This window comes from Balaenoptera musculus, chromosome 12 (assembly GCF_009873245.2).
Source record: "Balaenoptera musculus isolate JJ_BM4_2016_0621 chromosome 12, mBalMus1.pri.v3, whole genome shotgun sequence".
Taxonomy (NCBI): domain Eukaryota; kingdom Metazoa; phylum Chordata; class Mammalia; order Artiodactyla; family Balaenopteridae; genus Balaenoptera; species Balaenoptera musculus.
Genome location: NC_045796.1, coordinates 5,411,257 through 5,431,455, shown reverse-complemented (window position 1 = coordinate 5,431,455; position 20,199 = coordinate 5,411,257). Strand labels below are relative to the sequence as shown.

General features: G+C 36.5%; 1 protein-coding gene across 7 annotated transcripts in view; it reads left to right on the top strand.

The window, feature by feature from the left end:
• QKI (QKI, KH domain containing RNA binding) overlaps positions 1–20,199 on the top strand; it is a 140,177-nt gene that overhangs the window by 33,523 nt on the left and 86,455 nt on the right. For all 7 annotated transcript variants that reach the window (XR_005022136.1, XM_036871122.1, XM_036871120.1 and 4 more), the window contains exons 2-3: positions 1,098–1,240; positions 16,924–17,040. Coding sequence is in view for 6 of the 7 variants with exons in the window: in XM_036871122.1 (XP_036727017.1) it covers positions 1,098–1,240; positions 16,924–17,040 (260 nt within the window). In the remaining variant the exon portion in view is untranslated. The remainder of the gene's footprint in view (positions 1–1,097; positions 1,241–16,923; positions 17,041–20,199) is intronic.

Below are 20,199 nucleotides of genomic sequence, written 5' to 3'. Positions count from 1 at the left end.
AACTCTTGAAGAATTAATTGATATCTTTGTATAGGACTTGATCCATTAAGATAGATTTCTCATAATTTTTTTTTTTAGAAGTGATATTCATACCTGGGAACTGTCATAATAATTGTTTTAAAAGGTCATTGACTTTAGGTATCTCTGCTTTCTTTCTTTTATTTCATTCATTAACTCATAGTTTGATCTCCATACCATCTTTTCCTCAAAACTTCCAGATCACCAATGGCTTAGTGGTCACATCCAAGGTCCCCTCTTTTGCTCTTTACCTTGTGGTATCTTTGTGGTATTTGACACTGTTGATCACCCTGTCCTTGAATCTGTTGTTTTTAGCTTCTTTGAAGCTTCTCTTCCCTGGTTCTCCTGTCTACCTCCATTTCTTCTTGGTTTGGATCTTCTTTTCCTCATCCCTTAAATGGTGCTTTTCCTAGGGTCATTCAGTTCTTCCTTCTCCCTATACCCCCTCTAAGACATCTCTTCTGTTCCTGTAGCTTTAACCAATACATTTGGGTATCAGACTCAGACTTCTGCTGAACTTAAATTTTGTATATCTGTTGGACATCTCTGTTTGGATATTCCAAAGATACCTAAAATATCTAAGGAAGTGGTCCGGGTTAAATCTCATTCAGATAGGTTAGTTCTGAAGTATAAAGGAAGCTTTGGTATTAGCTTTGTCTTATAGGCATTCTTAGGATAGTTATTTGGCTGAAGCTATCATTTGGAATGACTGGGGTTTTTTAGGCATGGAGAAATTAGGTAAAATAACTGGTCTGTATCATAGTGAATAAAAGCTTGGGCTCTGAAGTTATTTTTGGGACTTCCCTGGCGGTCCAGTGGTTAAGACTCCATGCTTCCAGTGAAGTTATTTTTAATAAAATATATTATTTGGTATAAATTTGATTTCTGGTAGAAATTAATTGACTGTAGTTCTGTGAAATGTAGACTTAATCCAGAGAATGACAGACTAGGTCAACAGCTCTTCTTTGAGTTTTAACACTTTATCAATGAAATCCTCCCCTACCCTCTTTTTTTTTTTTTTCCTGGGCTAGTAAGAATATTTTTTTGTCTAACACATTTAAAATTTTTACTTTTAACAGAAATTAGCAGAGTACGGAAAGACATGTACAATGACACATTAAATGGCAGTACAGAGAAAAGGAGTGCAGAATTGCCTGATGCTGTGGGACCTATTGTTCAGTTACAAGAGAAACTTTATGTGCCTGTAAAAGAATACCCAGATGTAAGTATATTTTGTTTATATTCAATGTTTTTTTCCTGCTTCACATACTTTGGGAAGAGATATATCTGATGGTAAATACTTAAGCATTGTCAGCTGCTTTTAAAAAGAATTTCATGTGAGGGACTAGAGGCATCAATACTTTGGTGTGGATAATTTAATAAAAACATTTTTTTTAAAATATGTTTTCATTTGAATGCTGCTGTGTCACTTTGGAAGTCTAGAACTAAGTAAAGACTTGGTTCTAGATTTCAAATAGAGGCAAGAATTATGGAAAGAGCTTTGGCCTGAATGTCAGAGAGCACCAAGTACAACTTTGTGCTTGTCTTTGATCTGACCTCAGCGAAGCTGTGTCATCCTTTCAGTAAAATGAGAGGTTAGACTGTATGACAGCTAAGATTCCTTGCAGCGCTAAAATTTTTATCATAACCACTACTTATAATATTTTTCTCGTCTTAGTTCCTTGTTCAGCTATTCTCCGCGTATCTTGTTGTGGATAGCCTCCTTACACTATACAGTTAATTTATAAAAGGCTCCAACTCTTTGCCTTTTGTTACAGAGCCCTACATGATATGGTCCTTTTTATTTCTGACCTCATCTTAAGTGATTTTCCCTCTTCCTCAACACACTGCAGCTACGTTGGCTGTTAAGAATAGGTTAAGTCTGCCCCGCCCAGGTACCTTTATGTTCGCTGTGCGTTTATCTTAACCAGCCGGCTTCTTCTTGTCACTGAGTTTTTAGCTTAAGTGTCACTTCAGAGAGGCCTCCTCCGACCATTTTATCCAAAAGCAATCTGGTTACTCATTATTTCACTTAAGTCTCTTTATTTCTCTGCAATAGCACTTATTATCTGGTATTTTTCTTTTTTATTTGTTTATTTTCTTATCTCTCCGCAGCACAATATAAGGTACTTAAAACAAGAACTTGTTTTTGTTATTTACTGCTATATTCCCAGTGCACATAATATTGGCACATAATAGGTATCCAGTACCTACTGAATATATAAAGGCAAATTGATGGCTTTTTGCTGTGTTTCAGAGGACTTTTCTGAAAGGAAATACAAGAAGGAGTTGGTATTGTAAGGTGAAAAATGTGAAGTGTACTCTAAGTTGCATTGATTGTATGGATAGTATTGTAGTTTGGAGATGGGAAGTAAATGTCATAAGTTGAGTTAATGGGGAAAAAGTGTTGCTATTTCATAAGATGCGTTTCTAATATAGTTTTCTTACAAGCTAATACATTTACTCTTTTTTTTAGTAAGTATTTTTGGTTGCAAATATGTAAACAGTTCTGGATAACATAGGCAAAGAAAGGATTTGTTGGAAGATAATTGGGTGTGGTACAGAGGGTTAAAGGAATAGCTGGAGAACAAAGCTTCATATAAGACAGGAACCAGGGCAGTTCTGAGAATCTCAGCAGTGGGAGTTTAGACCTTCCCTGTTGAGAGCCTTGCTCTTAACATAATTTGGCATCAGTGCCTCTCAGATTTTGTCTTCAAACTTCAGATTCTTAGGAGAGAGAATGTATTTTGGACCAGTCTGCCATGAGTAAGGCCTGGGGTTAACTGACATAACCTAGACATGACCACCCTGGACCTACTCTGGGTATTGGATGATTCCTTGGGGTGGTAAATTGTGATTTGGGCAGCTGTCCCAATTGGAGTCTACTACTTTTGGGTGTTTCAGTATCTCCTAAAAGATACCAGCCTTCTCATCTGCTTGTTTGAACTCTAAAGGATAAGGATTCAGCACAAGCCATTAACATAGAATAGGTAAGAGCATGTGACGGTGTTAGAGAATATAACCTTAATCTGCCTGGTTCCCGTTCTTTAAAAAAAATGCTATTCAGGGAATGATGTTTATATTGCATTACTTAAAAGACACATGTTCTGTATAATCCTCTAAGTCAGAAGAGATGTATTTTATATTGTGGGTGCAAGGGGAGGCACCTTTTTACTCTATTCCTGTCCTTTTTCCACCAGTTGAGATTCACTGTCATGGTCAACTACAGTTGTTGACACGTGTGTTGGAGCGAAACATTGTCTAGTTCAGTGGTTGTCAAAATGTGGTCCCAGGACTATAGTATCCACACCTCCTAGGAACTTGTAAATGTTCACGCCCCACCCCAGACTAGATGAGTCAGCATCTCTGGGGCTAAAGCCCAGCAGTCTGCCTTCCAAGCCCTGTAGATGATATTGATGCATGCTAAAGTGTGAGAAGCACCGCTCTCATTTGTTTACATTGTCATCATAAGCTGGGCTAACAGCTAATCACGTAGGGTGCTTTTACCAGGCATTGTTTCAGAAGGCAGGTAGGGGTGGTGAACTGAATGTCTCTGCTCCTGTGGAGCAGGCATTGCAGTAGCTGAAACAGACAATAACCAAATGAATATTTTCTTTAGGTTCAGTCAGCGCTTTGGAAAAAAAAGTGGAGTAAGCAGATAAACAGTAGCTATGTGTTTATAGTCAAGGAATCTCTTATAAGATGAAGGGAATGCAGAGACATGAATGGAGTGATGGGGAGGAAGGCATGAAATCGTCTGGGGGAAGCACATTCCAGGCAGAGTGATCAGCAGTGCAGTGGTTCTGAGGCATGAGCATGCTTGGGAAGTGTAGTAAGATGCGAGGCTAGAAAGTTAGCAGAGGGGCCCTGTCCTCAAGGGGCTGTGGGTCCCGGTAGGGATTTCCGATACTACTGAGTGAAATGGAAAGCCAGGGAGTGCTGTGGGCTCAGTTGGGTTTTAATAGATTTGTTCTGGCTTCTGTGTGGAGAAAGGCTGTGGGTGATGGTGACAGCAGGGAGACCAGCTAGGGGGCAGAGGAGGAACTTGAACAAGAGGACTTAGAAATGCTTGGATCCTTCATAATTGATGACTTGGAGCCAACAGAATTTGCTGGTAGATTGGATATGGGGTGTGAGGGAAAATTAGGAATAGCTCAGAGGTTTCGATTGATTGGAGTAACAGAATCACCAGTTCTTGAGCTATGAAAGACTGAGGGAAGAGCAGGTTTGGGGACGGGGCTTAGGTTCTGATTTAGAGGTGTTGAGTTTGAAGTCAGACATCCAGATGTGGGCATGTCAAATAGGCAGGTGGGTATATGAGTTGTGGATGATTCTTGGCACCCAAAAGTGTCTATTTTATCAAAGCTTTTTAAATGAGAAATTTAGTTATTCATAGGAGAGAAACAGGTATAAAGCCATTTTGGTCCTCCAGATCATTTTTTTAACACCTTGGTTTTAAATTTCTGTTAAAAGAATTTGGCAAAATTGGGATCCGCATATAGTTTTTCTTTGAGGTTATCAATACATACCAAATGAATAGTAACTGTTTTGTAGTCTGTACTAGGAACTGTATCTCATCTTAAAAAAAAATTAAATAATGTTAAACAAAATAAAACAAGGGCGTGTGTTGTGTGTCAGATTTTGGTAGTCTGGAAAATATTTTATTTCAGAATTATGAATTAGATATTGGCCACGATGAAACAAATATGCATTCTTCTTACTCCTGTTTTTCTTAATATGTCTTAGAGATCATTATGTATGCTTCTCTCTCACCTCCCCCTTTTGTATGCAGGCTCGATTTTGTGAGTGAATTCATCCTGTTTGACTCAAAAATGCTTTATTAAAGCTTCAAAGGGGCAGTGTAGCACAGTGGTCAAAAGTAGGGACTCAGACTCCTGGCTGGCTCTGCTGCTTGTATTGTGACTTTGGGCAAGTCCGGTCCTTAGTTTCCTCATCTCTGTAATGGAGATAGTCTCTCACAGGCTTATGAGGGGTTATAAGTGAGTTAATACATGTAAAGCACTTGGAAAATGCCATTATGCTGTGTAAGTGTTACCAGAATGTAAGCTCCATGACGGTGGGGATTTTTCCCTTTTTTGTATTCTCACTGCCTAGGATAACGTCTAGTAAATGGTAGATGTATAATAAATATTTGTTGTGTGTATCTGTATGAAAGCCTCACTCTTTCAAATATTGCTGAAATTTTAAAAAAATATGTTGCCTTTTGAGTTTGCACATAGCAACTTATTTATAAAAGTAAGTGTTAATTTGGAGGTATTGTTTTGGAGTTGGCTGTGTATAGCTCTGGGACTGATAAGAAAAGAGTCTTAGATCACATGTTTGAGAAATTAGATAGTGCCGTATAGTGTCCTTCGCAATGTTTTTGAATCAGTGGCTTAATGGTATGGGAATGAGGAGGTAATATGAGTAGCTTGTTGAAGATGTATTAAAAATTTTACACATTTATTAATATTTATACTTAGTAATAAAGCAGACTTTTATTGCATCTCTACTGTGGACTAAGCACGTCCTGGAGGTGGGGATATTAATTTAGTAGAGAAAACTCTTTGACATAGTTGAGGTATAGTGGGTTTTTGAGCCATTCAGGCCTAGATTTTGAATCCTGGCTTAGTGCCTTCCTGGCTGTATTTGTCAACAGTCGCCACAGCAGTGCTCCATGTAAGCTATCCTAAAACTCAGTGGCATAAAATAGCAAGCATTGATTTCTGTGCTCTTTATTTAGTCTACACTGTATGTTGGCTGCAGTTCTGCTGATTGGGCTTAGCCGAGGTTGGACTAGGCCGGCTCTGGGTGGGTTTAGATTACATTTATGTTCCTGCTGGGCTCAGCCCAAAGGGGCAGCAGCTACTTGGAGCAAGCTCTTTTCATGGCAGGTCACTGGAGTGTCAGAGCCAAGCCAAGCCAAATTGCTTAAACACGTGTAAGACCTCTACCCTTCTTCCATCCCCTAACATTCCATTAGCTCAGTGATTGTCAACTGGATGATTTTGCCCATCTGGGGCATTTGGCAATTTCTAGAGCTATTTTTGGTTGTCAAAACTTGGCGGGAGTACTAGTGGCCTCTAGTGGGTAGATGCCAGGGCTGCTTCTAAACATCCTACAATGCACGGGACAGCCCCGGCAACCAGGAATTATCCTGCTCCAGATGTCAGTAGTGCTGAAGTTGATAAACTGCATTATCAAGTCACTCTGTCTACATGAGAAGGGGACTAGAATAAATATTAGCAAAAAATAATTGAGACTATCACATTGGCTTTGAGCACATGTAAACTTTAGAATCTGTTTCCTTGCCTATAAGATCATAAGGTCTACCTCATAGAATTATTTAGAGGAATGAAGATAACAAATATATGGTATCTGGATAGAGCACTCAGTACGGTTCTTATGATCATGACTAAGGAAAAAATTCCTATCCTTGAAGGAGCCCACAGTGTTATATGAAAGAGAAAAGCTATTGCATTATCATTTAAGACTATTTAAGTTTATCATATATTCAGAAAATGACCGACATGGATGAAGACTAAAGTTAATGCACAGGCCATCAAAGTGTTGATGTGGCCAGTTATTAAGGGCTTGTTTGAATCCATGAAGATCTTATAAACAGTATATGAATGGAGTTAACTCTGATTGATATAAGTAAAAGATGTTATGTTTTAATGAGTCAATAATAATTCTGTCATTAAATTTGCCTGGTTATTGTTTTTGGGTTCTGAGAAATTGTTTTATAGGATCTGCCAGAGTGGTAGAATAAGTTTCAAATATTGGCAGGGTCTAGCTGTTAGGGATATTAGTTAGCCTGTATATACATGAACAGATTAGATTGCGAAGCCGTTAGCTTGGGATATGTTATGATTAAATTGTAGTGAGACTTTCCCCAGAAATGTTATATGAAGATAACTTTGATTTTCTGATGTTTTTAAAATGGGTTTTAATTTTGAATGATTATAGCGTTAAAAGGTTTGTCTTGGGTCTAGGCTATTCGTGGTGACACATATTGTCAAAGGGTTGTACGATGGGTAAATGCCCTTTCAAATATTTTTTCCAGCTTGTAGGATTTCAGCACGGCAACTATAAATAATAATGTAGATTTATAATGTTTTTCACAGTACACACTATAGCTCACAAAAATAGTCTATGTCAGTGGTGGAGCATGAGTTTTAAAGTCACCTTTCAATTTATTTCTCTTGGGCTTGCAGATAAAATTTGGCTAGTCATAGCTTCAGAGTTAGTATGGAGTTATTCTTAAGTTTCACTTTCTCAAGATTGTCATCTGCAAATTGCCTGTTGAGCTGGCATTTGTTTTGGAGGAGTTATGAAAAGAGAAAAGGGGTCATTGCAGTTGGTTATCTTTACTTAAGCCTTTGTTCCTTTGACTCTTGTGGCTTTCTTATTGTGTTGAAAGACTCGATATAAACTACTTTCATCTTTGTTCTTCTGAGAAACAAATGGATGTTAAGTCAAAATTTAATGATCTACTAAGTCTCTCTTTTCAATACCAAGGTTAAGCCTTGATTTTTGGCAGGATATGATCTTAATTATAAGTGAAAATATTTTAAAACATCTGCACATCTCTTTTCTTTGATAGTTTATACAGGAAACTCTTAAAGATAGATTGTTGATTTGAAGAAGGTTAGATACATATTTTTATTGAATGGCGTTATGAAGTATTTCAGAATACATATTAACCTATTGGAGTTTTTAATTTAGCAGTACAATTTGGTAATATAGAGCATGTCTAAGTTTTAGGTAGAGAAACTGTTATTGTTGACTTGTAACTTTAAACAGATCAATTTAGTGAAGGTCAATTTCATGACATTTGGTTTTGAAGTTTCATTTTTATTTCATTCTGCAAGGATATATTGAGGGCCTACTGTGTACCAAATATTTAATAGGCTCTTTGTGGTCTGAGATATACTAAATTTCTTAGGATGTTAATAGAAATTATTCCAAAAAGGATTTCAAGACAGTCTGAAAACAAATTTTGTTTAGCTCAGGTTTTTTCAAAATTTAACAGTTTTTAAAATAAGCCTTCTCAGAGTCTTAAAATGTGAATGCTTTCTTTTGTAAGTAATATATTTTGATATTAAAAAGGACTAGTGTCTAGAAGAACAAGTTAAAAGATGGAGTTTGTTTTTAGGGAAGAATTATTGCTTGTAAGCAAATGTTTTCCAGGCTCAGTTGAGATAGAAAGTTTTGTCTGTGATTTATCTTATCCAAAAAGAGTTTGTTAGGATCTGCTCTGTTAAAATTATTGTTACAAAGGACTTATGGAATTAGATGGAAACCTAATTACAGGCATCAACCTCCATATCTCTAAGATTCTCACTGAAATAATCAAAGGAATAGAATACAAAGATTGGAGAGAAACCTGCCTCTCAGGGCTATTGTGTGTTTCTGTTAGATATTAAAGGAAAGCTCAAGGTGCTGATCTTCTCTTGGCCCATTTTGGGAGAGCAGTGTCTCCTGGAAGTGAGTGAAGCAGTCAGTAACAGAATCTTCCTAATCCTAACCCTCTCCCCTCCAAAGTTGGCAAATGAAATGGGGTGTGGAGTAGTCCAAGGTTATACCACTTGAGCTTGGCCACCCTTTTTTGTGCCTGCTTATCATAGGTGACCTAAATTTATTTTGTGAGTAAATGAACTCATCATATATGCCTTCTTTTGGTTTCAATTTGAGCAGAAAACTACTATAGTTTTTGATAGAACCTGCCTTAACTTCACCCCATGGACATTGAAATGGAACTTTTCATTGACTAGCCTTGGAACTAAATTTAACTATTTCATTGGGAAAGCATATTATATGTCTTAATAAACCCAGCCCTTTAGAACAAAATAGTTCATAATAAATTAGGGACTTCCTGAAATCTAATTTTTGACTTCAATAGAACACTGCTTTTCCTAAGTTCAAAAACAGTATCAGTAAGTAGCCTACCTAGCATGAACTTGGCCATCTCCATGTTTCATATTGGTATGACAATTTTTTCTTTATTACTTAGTAAGGAATTGATTGAGTTTTAAAAAATGTATCTATGTTGTATTGTTTGGGGTTATAGAACAATGATTGATTACTTTCTTGCCTTTTTATTTGTAAGATTGTATAAAAGCAGTATAAATTTGCAGTTTTAAGGACAGACTAAAAAAAAAGAAAAACAAAATTTGAGAAGTAATTAGAAACATGAAGGCCAAAGAGGAGATCTGAGTATAAACCAGTAAAATTTTGCTATCATTCAGTAGCAAGAGCCTGAACGAAGGCAATGGCAGTTGAAATGAACACAAGGGGACAGATTAAACAATGAAAATCTTAAGATTTCTTAGTCTGTTACATGTGGAAGATAACATCGTAGAGGAACCAAGAGTAAGAGATGATAAAAGTACTATATTAATAGAATATAATAATTAAAAATCACTGTAAACTGAGTTGTACTTAACAATTTAGGAACATTGAAGCAGGGTAATATAAAAGAAGTTACCAGTAAGTCAAATGGAACTAGAATCTGTGCCAAAAAAGAGCAGGTCTCTTTAAGAGCTGAATTAGTACTTTTGGAACAGTGTATGAGGCTGCTATTTATGCAGCAAAACTTGAGAAAACAATTTCAAAGAGCCTTAGACTGTATTCATAATCTGTGGTCAGAATTACTAAGTATTTGATCTCCTAGACTCATCTTCAGGGTCTGAGGTAGCACTTGTAAGCTCAGTCTTGACTCAAATAATTATACTCTTCTCTCTTGCTCTCGCTCTCACTGTCTCTTTTTTGAAGTTATACGTATTTGTAGTTGAATTATGTGAATGAACTAATAATCACATAAGGGCTTTCATTCATGTAAAAGGTTCGATTAAGGTAAAAATGATATGTATGTTGATTATTTTTTTTAAAGTATTTTATTTTATTTTATTTATTTATTTTTGGCTGTGTTGGGTCTTCGTTTCTGTGCGAGGGCTTTCTCTAGTAGTGGCAAGCGGGGGCCACTCTTCATCGCGGTGCGCGGGCCTCTCGCTGTCGCGGCCTCTCCCGTTGCGGAGCACAGGCTCCAGACGCACAGGCTCAGTAGTTGTGGCTCACGGGCCTAGTTGCTCCGCGGCATGTGGGATCTTCCCGGTCCAGGGCTCAAACCCATGTCCCCTGCACTGACAGGCAGATTCTCAACCACTGCGCCACCAGGGAAGCCCTGTATGTTGATTATTAAAGCAGTGATCCTAATCAGTAAAAGACAGATGACAATATTGAAAAGGCAAGGCGTGGTTATGTAAAAGAGTATGGTAATGATATGCTTTGTGATGTAGGTGGAACTCATTCTGAAAGTAAATTTGAATCTGAAGAGGGTTTTTATAAACTTTGTACTAAACATTTTTTGAATGATTAACAAGAATGAGAAAACTAAACATGAGTATCTGGTATGATCAGGGTGTATATGTTTAAGGTCTTTAGAAGAGAGGCATTATGCCCTACTGTGTCCGAACTCTGTAGTCAATCTAGGTGTTCTAGGATTTGGACTACTTTTGTAACCTCTCATGTATTAAATGTAGATGATAATGGTAACTGTCTTCTAGTGTTGTTGTGAGGATTAAGTGACTTACTGCATGTAAAGTGCCAAGCATCGAAGTTGGCTTTTACTGGAACACTCATGGTAGAACATATTTCAGCGTACTCAGCACCTAAGAAATGTTGAGTGACATAATCCTAGCACTCATGATACTTCCGTATTGAAATGGAAAGTGGAAATAATAGTTGTTTTGTTTCTGTGACATCATTGACTCTGTCATTTGGAATTTATCCTTAGATCAGTCAGGCTTACCATTTAAGAAGTTTCTGAAATGTATAAGAGTTCCTGTGCTGCCTATAACTTACTTAGTGATTTTACTGAGAGTGAAAAATCACTATGTGATTTCTGTGAACCCTTCTAAATTGTATTATCCAACAATCTGAACAAATACTAGTTTCTTCTGAGTGCTGTATGTTGTGTGAGGCACTGTGGGTTAAAACATACACACACACACACACACACGCACGCACACACACACACACACACACACCCTGTTGCTGGTTTCTGACTTCAGGGGATGCCCTGCGAAAGACATGCAGATCATTGCATACTGTGTGACAGAAGGGCTGTAAGAGGTGGGTACAAAGTGTTCTGAGATCCTCACTTAGGAGGAGAAAACATCTGTCTCTAGGAGTCAAAGAACACACAAGGAAATCACAGAAGGAACACTTGAGCTCAATACTATGTGATGAGGATTTGACATGTTTGGTGGGAAGGAAGGAGGAAGAAAGGTGTCAACAGGGAACAAAAATTGAAAGTACCTGCTGTTTTAGAGAACAACATGTGTCTGAACAGAGGATAATAGCAAAAATAAAGGTTCAAAAAGTAGTTAGGGATCTTTTAAAGGGCCTTGTGTATGAGTTTCGACCTTACACGGTGAAAAATATTGTCATCTATTAGTGTCGTAAAACCCTTGTTGGCTTTCATTGCCTTTATATTTTTATTTTAATTGGTTAAGTAATGTTTTGTTTTTCTAAGTACTTGTTATTTAGCTTCCACAACGATAATCATCATCTTATTCACCTGAGTTTGTTTTGTATGTTTCAGCCTCTTTCCCAATTATACCTATACTCAAAGAATAAAGATTTGACATAATTTAGGATATCCAAATTCATATGCTATAGATTTCATATTTTGGTATTATTGGTTACCGTTTTTCACTTTTACATCTGTTGGTGTAAATGCTTCTTCTTACATAGCCCTGTGCCACCAACAGAAGATGTGTAGAAAGGCCTAATATATGAAATGTTTTGCAAAATGATTCCTATAGTAATTATTATGTAGCTTAAGAAGACATATTTGGCTGCTCATCTAGAATTAATATGAACATAGAGAAGGGATAAGACATCTGTCTCCCAAAAAAGTACGAGGCATTTTGATATAGTCATTGTTTTTTTGTTTTTTAAACAGAAGACTTTCCTTGATTTTCTTCCCCCCCCTCCACCCCCGAACTCTTGTATCCATGGCCAAACTGATTTCAGTTGGTGAATGAATATAGTTCTGACATGAATATTGGTTGGTATTTTCATTTACATTAATGAGTAGATCAAAGTGAAAATCACGAAGACATAAGCTGAAACTTTATTTGTTCATAAATGACAAGAGCAGTTTATTTGCTGAATTGGATAATGGTTTCAGATATTGGAAGAACATTGTGCTATTCACAATGAGTGACTTTAGATGCAGCAAACTTTTAAATTTCGTCTGCATTGTTAACATATTCTCCTTTGCTGTCATAAGTTGAGTCAATAAAACAGTAAATCAAGTCAAACAAAATATTCTGGTACTTTTAATTAAAAACAGTTGTATTGCTAAGTAGTCACGACTTCTCTCATCTTACACATTTGCATAAGATGGCTTACTAGTGTTCACTACCACTTGAGGTGGTCCATTTTTGGTCATCTGCTAAGCAGAAGACTTCATCAATAAATATACATTTGTGTGTGTGTGTGTGTGTGTGTGTTTGATACCTACTAAATTGCTTATGTGATCTGATGTAAGGTTTGTAAGATATATAACTAAAATCACCTTAGAGATACTAGACAAAATACTTAAAAACAGATTATCAATTTATTGTATGAAAAGCAATCCAAAGAAATACATCTTCTTTTTAAAATTGTTTTTCCAAAATTTTAAGCAGAAATTACTGTTAAACACTTCTTAGAAGTGTTTCACTGAAATGCTTTTGGAAATCCATTTTTTATTCTCTCTTTTGATAGTGTGCCACAGAAGGTTTTATCTTTTTTTTTTTTTTTTAATTAATAGCTACTCTATTTATTTATTTATTTTTAGCTGTGTTGGGTCTTCGTTTCGTGCGAGGGCTTTCTCTAGTTGCGGCGAGCGGGGGCCACTCTTCATCGCGGTGCGCGGGCCTCTCACTATCGCGGCCCCTCCCGTTGAGGGGCACAGGCTCCAGATGCGCAGGCTCAGCAGTTGTGGCTCACGGGCCCAGTTGCTCCGCGGCATGTGGGATCTTCCCAAACCAGGGCTCGAACCGTGTCCCCTGCATTGGCAGGCAGATTCTCAACCACTGCGCCACCAGGGAAGCCCGGTTTTATCTTTAATTGTACATTTTTTAAAAGGTTAATGGAAAGATTTGCTATAATACTTTATATTTTGTCATTGGGAGAACTCTGTCATGTCTATTTAAAATTAAGTCAGCAGCAACAAATAGCATTAGACATGACTGTTGTTAACCTCTTCTTTAGAAATTAACATGCCACTTGGCAGAGATATAATTGGTAAGCCACAGAGAAGGTCTGTACTTAAACAGTAGAGTTAATGAATGTCTCTGTTTTTTCTTCTTTCTTTCCCTTCTTTTGGCCTTTAAAGCTGTAGTTAGCTTAGGCTGTTTGAAATGATTTTCTTTGAATGTGTTGTGACATTGGTTTAATCGAATGAAGCTGCAAAACTAGCAAGATAAATCAACACAGAATGAATTTTAATGCAAGGCAAATGATATTAACTTGGAAATTGGTTGCAGTAGACAAAGCAGCTGCTATGATTATTTTTTCATTCTCTACTTACACCATTTTGAGAAGGATGACCTTGATGGTTTCAGCTGTATTAGAATCCCAGTGGTATGCACTTCAACACATTTGAGCTGTTTTTTGCTGGTTGTGGTACAGTATAGATTGGTTCATTTATAAGGTTAGGAAAATTTTGTTACAGATTTAATATGTTGTTTTTGACTGGCTTTAAAACATTTTTTATTTAGTAAATAATAATTGGGAGGATTACTTAGCTATGGTAGAAGTCTTTTTCTATGTAATCTTAATGCTGTGGTTTCAGCAAAAGAGATTTAATACGTGAAAAGAATAGAATGTGCCAAAGAGGGTCTTTGTTTTTTTTTCTTTTTTTAAAATAAATTTATTTTATTTATTTTTATTTTTGGCTGTGTTGGGCCTTCGTTGTTGTGCGCAGGATTTCTCTAGTTGTGGTGAGCGGGGGCTACTCTTCGTTATGGTGCATCGGCTTCTCATTGCGGTGGCTTCTCTTGTTGCGGAGCACGGGCTGTAGGCGTGCGGGCTTCAGTAGTTGTGGCACATGGGCTCAGTAGTTGTGGCTCGCGGGCTGTAGAGCACAGGCTCAGTAGTTGTGGCACATGGGCTTAGTTGTTCCGCGGCATGTGGGATCTTCCCGGACCAGGGCTCAAAGCCATGTCCCCTGCATTGGTAGGTGGATTCTTAACCACTGCGCCACCAGGGAAGCCCCACAGAGGGTCTTCTAAGTGTTTGTATGTCATGAAGTGGAGGCCAACCACTTTGACAGAGGACACAAATAAAAAACAATTACATATTCGTTACTTGAAGTGCTAAAGTACCTCCATTCGTAATGCATTTTTTCCAGACATTCTTTGCCATGTTTGAGATATATAATGTATATCGACTATATGAGTTACTTTGGAAAAAGATCTGTATAGAGCACAACTATTATTGAGGAAGAGCTGGCAAAGACTACTTATTTTAAGAAGCAGTCAAGGTAGCAAATAGAGTGAAGGCATTTTCACAGATTTCTTGAGAGCAAGGAGAATTTCTCCTCTTCCTCTTCCTCCCCTTCCTCCTTTTAAAAAAAATTCCTAGCATCTATTTCACTCTTTGCCACATAGGAAGCCTTGAACACATGTTTCATTAAGTTGAATTTGAAAATGAAAGGTTGTTTCCTATTCTTCTGAAAAATACTCAAACTAAACAAAATTACACATAATAAGCATAATGCTTATAAAGTCTGGGTCTAATAATTCTAATATCTAGAGTCCTGGTGGATTTGTTTCTTTTGTCTTGTCGTTTCTTCAGATTTTTGTCATTTTATGTTCTTGTGTGTTTGGTTATTTTCTAGTGTGTGCCAGATAATGTATTTACTAAATAGCTTACAAAAATAATATAAGGCCTAAGATTATGTTATCTTCCTCCAGAGAGAATATATGCCAGCTTCTGACAGGTACCTACTGTTAACTAGCAACCCAAGATCACCTTGATACAATTTTGCTTATTGAGGTTGAGACAGTTTTGATGTTGATATGCAGAGTCTGTAAGGGCCTAGGAAATTAGGGTTCACTTTTACCCCCAGAATGCAGACCTGTCAGATCCCTACCCAAAGCAAAGACTGGGTGTGGGGAGGAGCTCACATAGGTAGGTTACACACTCCAACCCATGTCCCTTGAAGTTCAGGCTCTCAGCTGTCCTCTCCAGATTCAGCAAACATACCTAGAGGAAAAGGAGTTCCCCAAAGCCAGGCTTACATCCTCTTGATTCTCTGTCCTCCCTATGATCCTGAATTAGCAATTCTTCAGTCTTGCTGGGTCTCTGATGCATTCAAGCAGATGTTTTTTCCTTCTGTGTCCTATTTTACTGGAATTGCTCAGCTGGTCTGAATTACCCTTAGTACTTAACAGAGAATTCCATGAAATTTTTTAAGAGGTTGCCTTTAAATCCAAGTAGATCTAGAATTGACTAACTTCAGGCAGTACAGGGTAAAAATATATTAGAACGAGGGTCTGAGAAAGAGAAAAAACACACATATTACAGAAAATCTATCAACAGGCCTGGCTCTATGTTCATTTAGAGCAGACTCTTCCTACTTTTCTGCAACTTGCCAACCCCACCTTTATATATAGTCACAGATTCTATAAAACTTCATTCCTCTCCTCAACTTGGGATGGAAAAACTTATATCGTAATCCCCGGAGGGAAGAGGGCTTTCTTCCATTCTTATACGTGTAGTACCCGTCTTTCATTTGGGAATCACTTTTGTAAGATGCGGCAGTGCTGGTGAGCAGCTAAGGCAAAGTAAGAAGGCATTGGAGTACAGAAGATTGAAGAACTGCCCTGGCTTCTTAAGCCTTGAATTCTGGCATATTAGTGTTATTAACGATACACTAACAGTAGGATTAAAATGCAAGAAAAAAGTAGGAAGCATGAGAATCAGTAACTTAATTGATTGAATAAGTTAATAGAAACCACCCATCGGTCTTTGTGGAACTGATAGTATAAACATTCATTTTTTTTGTCTTTTATGCAGATGACATGTGAATGAGGAAAATTTACTTTTCAGTATTCAGAGTCAATCTGTTCTTCCCATTGGACTTTTAAAAAAATTAACTTCTGTGAATGAATACTTGAAGTTTCTGTGGAGGGATGATAATTACTTATTTATATAATTATTTTTGTCACTGTCCTATTTGTGATAAGAGTTAAGGTTCTTTGTCAAAGTAGTAGTATAAGCTAAAGGTAGAAATGGAAAATAGGAAAATAAGGATGCAGAGATAAAATTGTGCAAAGAGTGTGGTGAAAAAATGTAGACTCTCATGACTTAAATATTTAGTACAGGGTGGAATCCAAATTTGGCCATCAGTGTTCTGGCAGCCAACCCCAGAATACAATTCTCTCTGAACAGTTGCTTTGGAGAAAGTATAACTTAGATAAATAAGACAGGAGTTCTCCCCCAAGGATTTCTGTAGAAAAGGCAACCATTATTTAACATAATGAACAGTTCCCTGAACCCTGTCATAAAGGATTTTGTAGAAGGGATTTGCATTCTTGGGTGGCACCTAAGATTTTGTCTAACTCTTTAATATACTCTGGTTTAGATTACATGTTGATGGGCAATTGAGTATAGTACCTGTTTTAGTTAGATACTGTTGTTCCTAATCCATAATTTGTATTAATACATACGAAAATTTCAAGCTAAACATGAGCTTCTGTAATTTCACCCCCAAACTTGTCAAGAAATTCATAAGATTTTATTTCAACTTAATATTTTTAAAAAATCTAACTGAAGAAAGTAAATTTATACTTTAAAATAACTTTAAGTGAATAATGTACGGTGATTTTTTTTTCCCCCCAGTTTAATTTCGTTGGGAGAATCCTTGGACCTAGAGGACTTACTGCTAAACAGCTTGAAGCAGAAACAGGATGTAAGATAATGGTCCGAGGCAAAGGCTCAATGAGGGATAAAAAGAAGGTAAGTCCTTGAAAATGGGGCAGGTCTTTATGTGAATAATTTACTTATACTTTCGAATTTTAGTAACAGAATATCTAGACCCTAAAGCACTATACATTATTTCATGTCAGAAACTTTTGAACTTTTTAAAGGTGTTGTCATGATTTTCCCTTTTTGATTATCATTTTTCATTTAGCCAGCTAATACCAGTCAGTCTATGATATTAACTTTGGTTTTTACACTTGAGAAGCACCATGGAAATTAGTAAATTCCATTAGCAAATGGAAATTAGTCAGACTATAATGTTGTATATATAAAAGATGTAACTAAAACTTTGAAAAATCTAAAATGTTTCTTTTGATGAGATTTAAATGAGAAGGATCAAATGAATAACTTTGGATGTATGTCATCTCATCAGGAGAGTTAGTAAACATAGGAATAAAAGGCTTATAACTAGCCATATGAGAGTCATTTTGGTTTTTACCAACATTTTGTGTTGATTTTAAGTTTTCTAGATAATTTAAAGTGTATTGTTCCTGCTTTCTGCTTTTTTCTTTTGCCACTCTTGTTTTTCTAGTATAATAAACACCTAACTACCTACTTTAAACATTGTTTTTAGGAAGGTTTTTTTTGCCTTGTTTCCTTTTATCCAGTGATACTGTGAGGCAGAATACTTTTGAAATTTTCTGTCTGTGTAAAAAATGTTTGACTGATTTTAAAAAATAACCTAGATTTTGATTGCCAAAGATTAGATTTATTGTTAGGAAGGGTTTGTTGTTCGTTTGTTTATTTTTTAAATACATTGCCTTGAAAGGGATATCAAATGATAGACCCGTTATGTTATGTTATGTTATTGTTATGTTAGAGCATGTGCATTGAATCACTTTGTGGAGCTTATGGAATGAACACCAGACCTATAAGGTATTGACTTCATTCTGATACGCATCTTTTTGAGCTTCTCACTTCATTTCATTTAAGCTCTCCCATAAGCTGACTGGATCTCAATCATTTTCTCTCCTTACAGACAAATAATGACTTAGTAGTTAAGTTGGAGGGAGAGGCTGTCAATGATATTGATTATCTTTAGATCTTATTATAAGCTGTTCTTGTCAGCTGAGTATAAAGATACTTTGAGGCAAGCATGTGAGTTCTCCCTAAGCATATTTAGCTGTTGTATTTAAAACAATTTTTTTATTAGAATCTTAAAAAAATTTAAGCATATTGTGAATCAGCTGAGTGGCAATCTCGTATCGCCATGCAGTTTTGGTTCCCCTGTTTGCACTTATGGTTGCGTTGCATTAAGTAATGCTAATTTAATAGCCTAGGGACAATGAGATGAACTCTCAACAACTGAAGGACAAATAAATCTTCACCGAAAGATTAGTGTATCCATCAGTCAAACAAGTTATGAATATCAGTCAGTTAACAAAGCATGTTTTGTCCTCTCCTCAGCCTCTGTTAGTTCTGTAGTAATGGCTCTCCACTTACTCCACTCACACACTCACAGACACTGAGGATTAGAGCTTGGAACTGTAATGAGACATCGTGAGTTCTGTTTTCAGTCAAGTTGAACTTTGTAGCCTGAAGAACATTTTTCTGCTATCATTTTGACAGAAGATTAGAGTGGTTAAGAGAGTAAGCTCTATAACCATCTTGCTTTTGTTTGAATCTTGGTTCTATCACTTAGCAGCTTTGTGATTTTAACAAATTACTCCATCTCTTTGTGCCATATAATATAGTGAGGGAGTAGTGTTGTCACTTCTCTCTTATGGTTGATGGTTCTCAACAACCATCGTTGTGAGGATTAAATCAGTTGTAAAGCACTTAGAATAGTGTTTTGACACATAGTAATCAATCAATCAATGTTAATGATTGTTCTTAATAAATTTTATATTAACATTATTAGTACATTTTATGTTTAAACTCATATTGTATCATAGGGGAATACTACAGTTTTTTAAGCTTTGGAAATGACAGTACTTTTGTTGTTGCTTTGTGACCTTTGAATATCCCATATTCTGATGGCTTTTCTGTTTTGTTTCTCTGGTGGTTGGTGTGTCCATATTCTGTCTTGTCCACTTTGTTCTTAAGCACAGATAGAAGCAGTTTGCACATTTTATTTTATTTTTTTTAATATGTACTGTTGTCTAATGAAATAAAAAATGTTTACAGATTAATGCATGCAAACAGTAATAAATTAAGACACCAACAAAATTTTGACTGCAGATTATATTTTTAGTTTTATTAAAGTTCTACAGATGAACATACTTAGGGGATATCAAGTTAATTTGAATGGCTATCGTATGTTTGATATTATGGTGAAGAATTTATATGTAGATTTATAATGCCAAGAGTGTTTTCTGTAATCTTAATTTAAATCTGCCCATAATTGTCAACCAAGTCATTTTGGTTTATGCTGTAGTAACTCTGCCCGTTGAGTTCTTAAAAATGCTAGTAAAAGTTAGATCAAAATGGAAGGTACTATCATTCATTGCTTGGCTGTTATTTTTACAAAGAACATGACAAATAGATGGAGGCAAAAAGAAATATAATAATAAGGCCGATTGAGGTATATTTCATGTGTTTAAAGGAAAACTTTAAACTTTTCTGCAGAGTTGTCAGTTTATGTAAAAGCTGAGAAAGCTAGAAAATAAACCTTAATTTACTGACTGTCCAAGGTATTATGATGGAATACTGTTTGCTGATTTGTATCCTTCACTGCTAGTCTGATAAACTGAGGGCATACCATGTCTATTTTATGGAGTACTTCCCTGGTGTTTGATGAGTACCTGGCACAGAGCAGGAACTGGAAAAAATTATCTGGGAAAGGAATGAATGTTTAGGTAATAAATGAAAGGCATAGATGCTCCCCTATCCCCACCCCATAAAAGATTTTATAAATAGAGATAATTATAAATCCCATGTGCTTTTAATTCTTTTGGGAAGATAGGCAGTGCTGTATCATTCTAAGCTGTTGGTTTTAAGTAAGGGAGTGAATGTGGCACTTTAATTTTCATTCTCTTAGATTGGTATCACTTCAGCATTATTGATGGGCACAACAGTATTGTCATTGCATAAACATACCCAGGGGAATGGTACTGGGTAAACTCATGGAGCCTAAGAGCAAGTACTGCACTCAGACTTCCTAAGAGACTCAGGGGCCGTGCTTGTGTTCCTGCT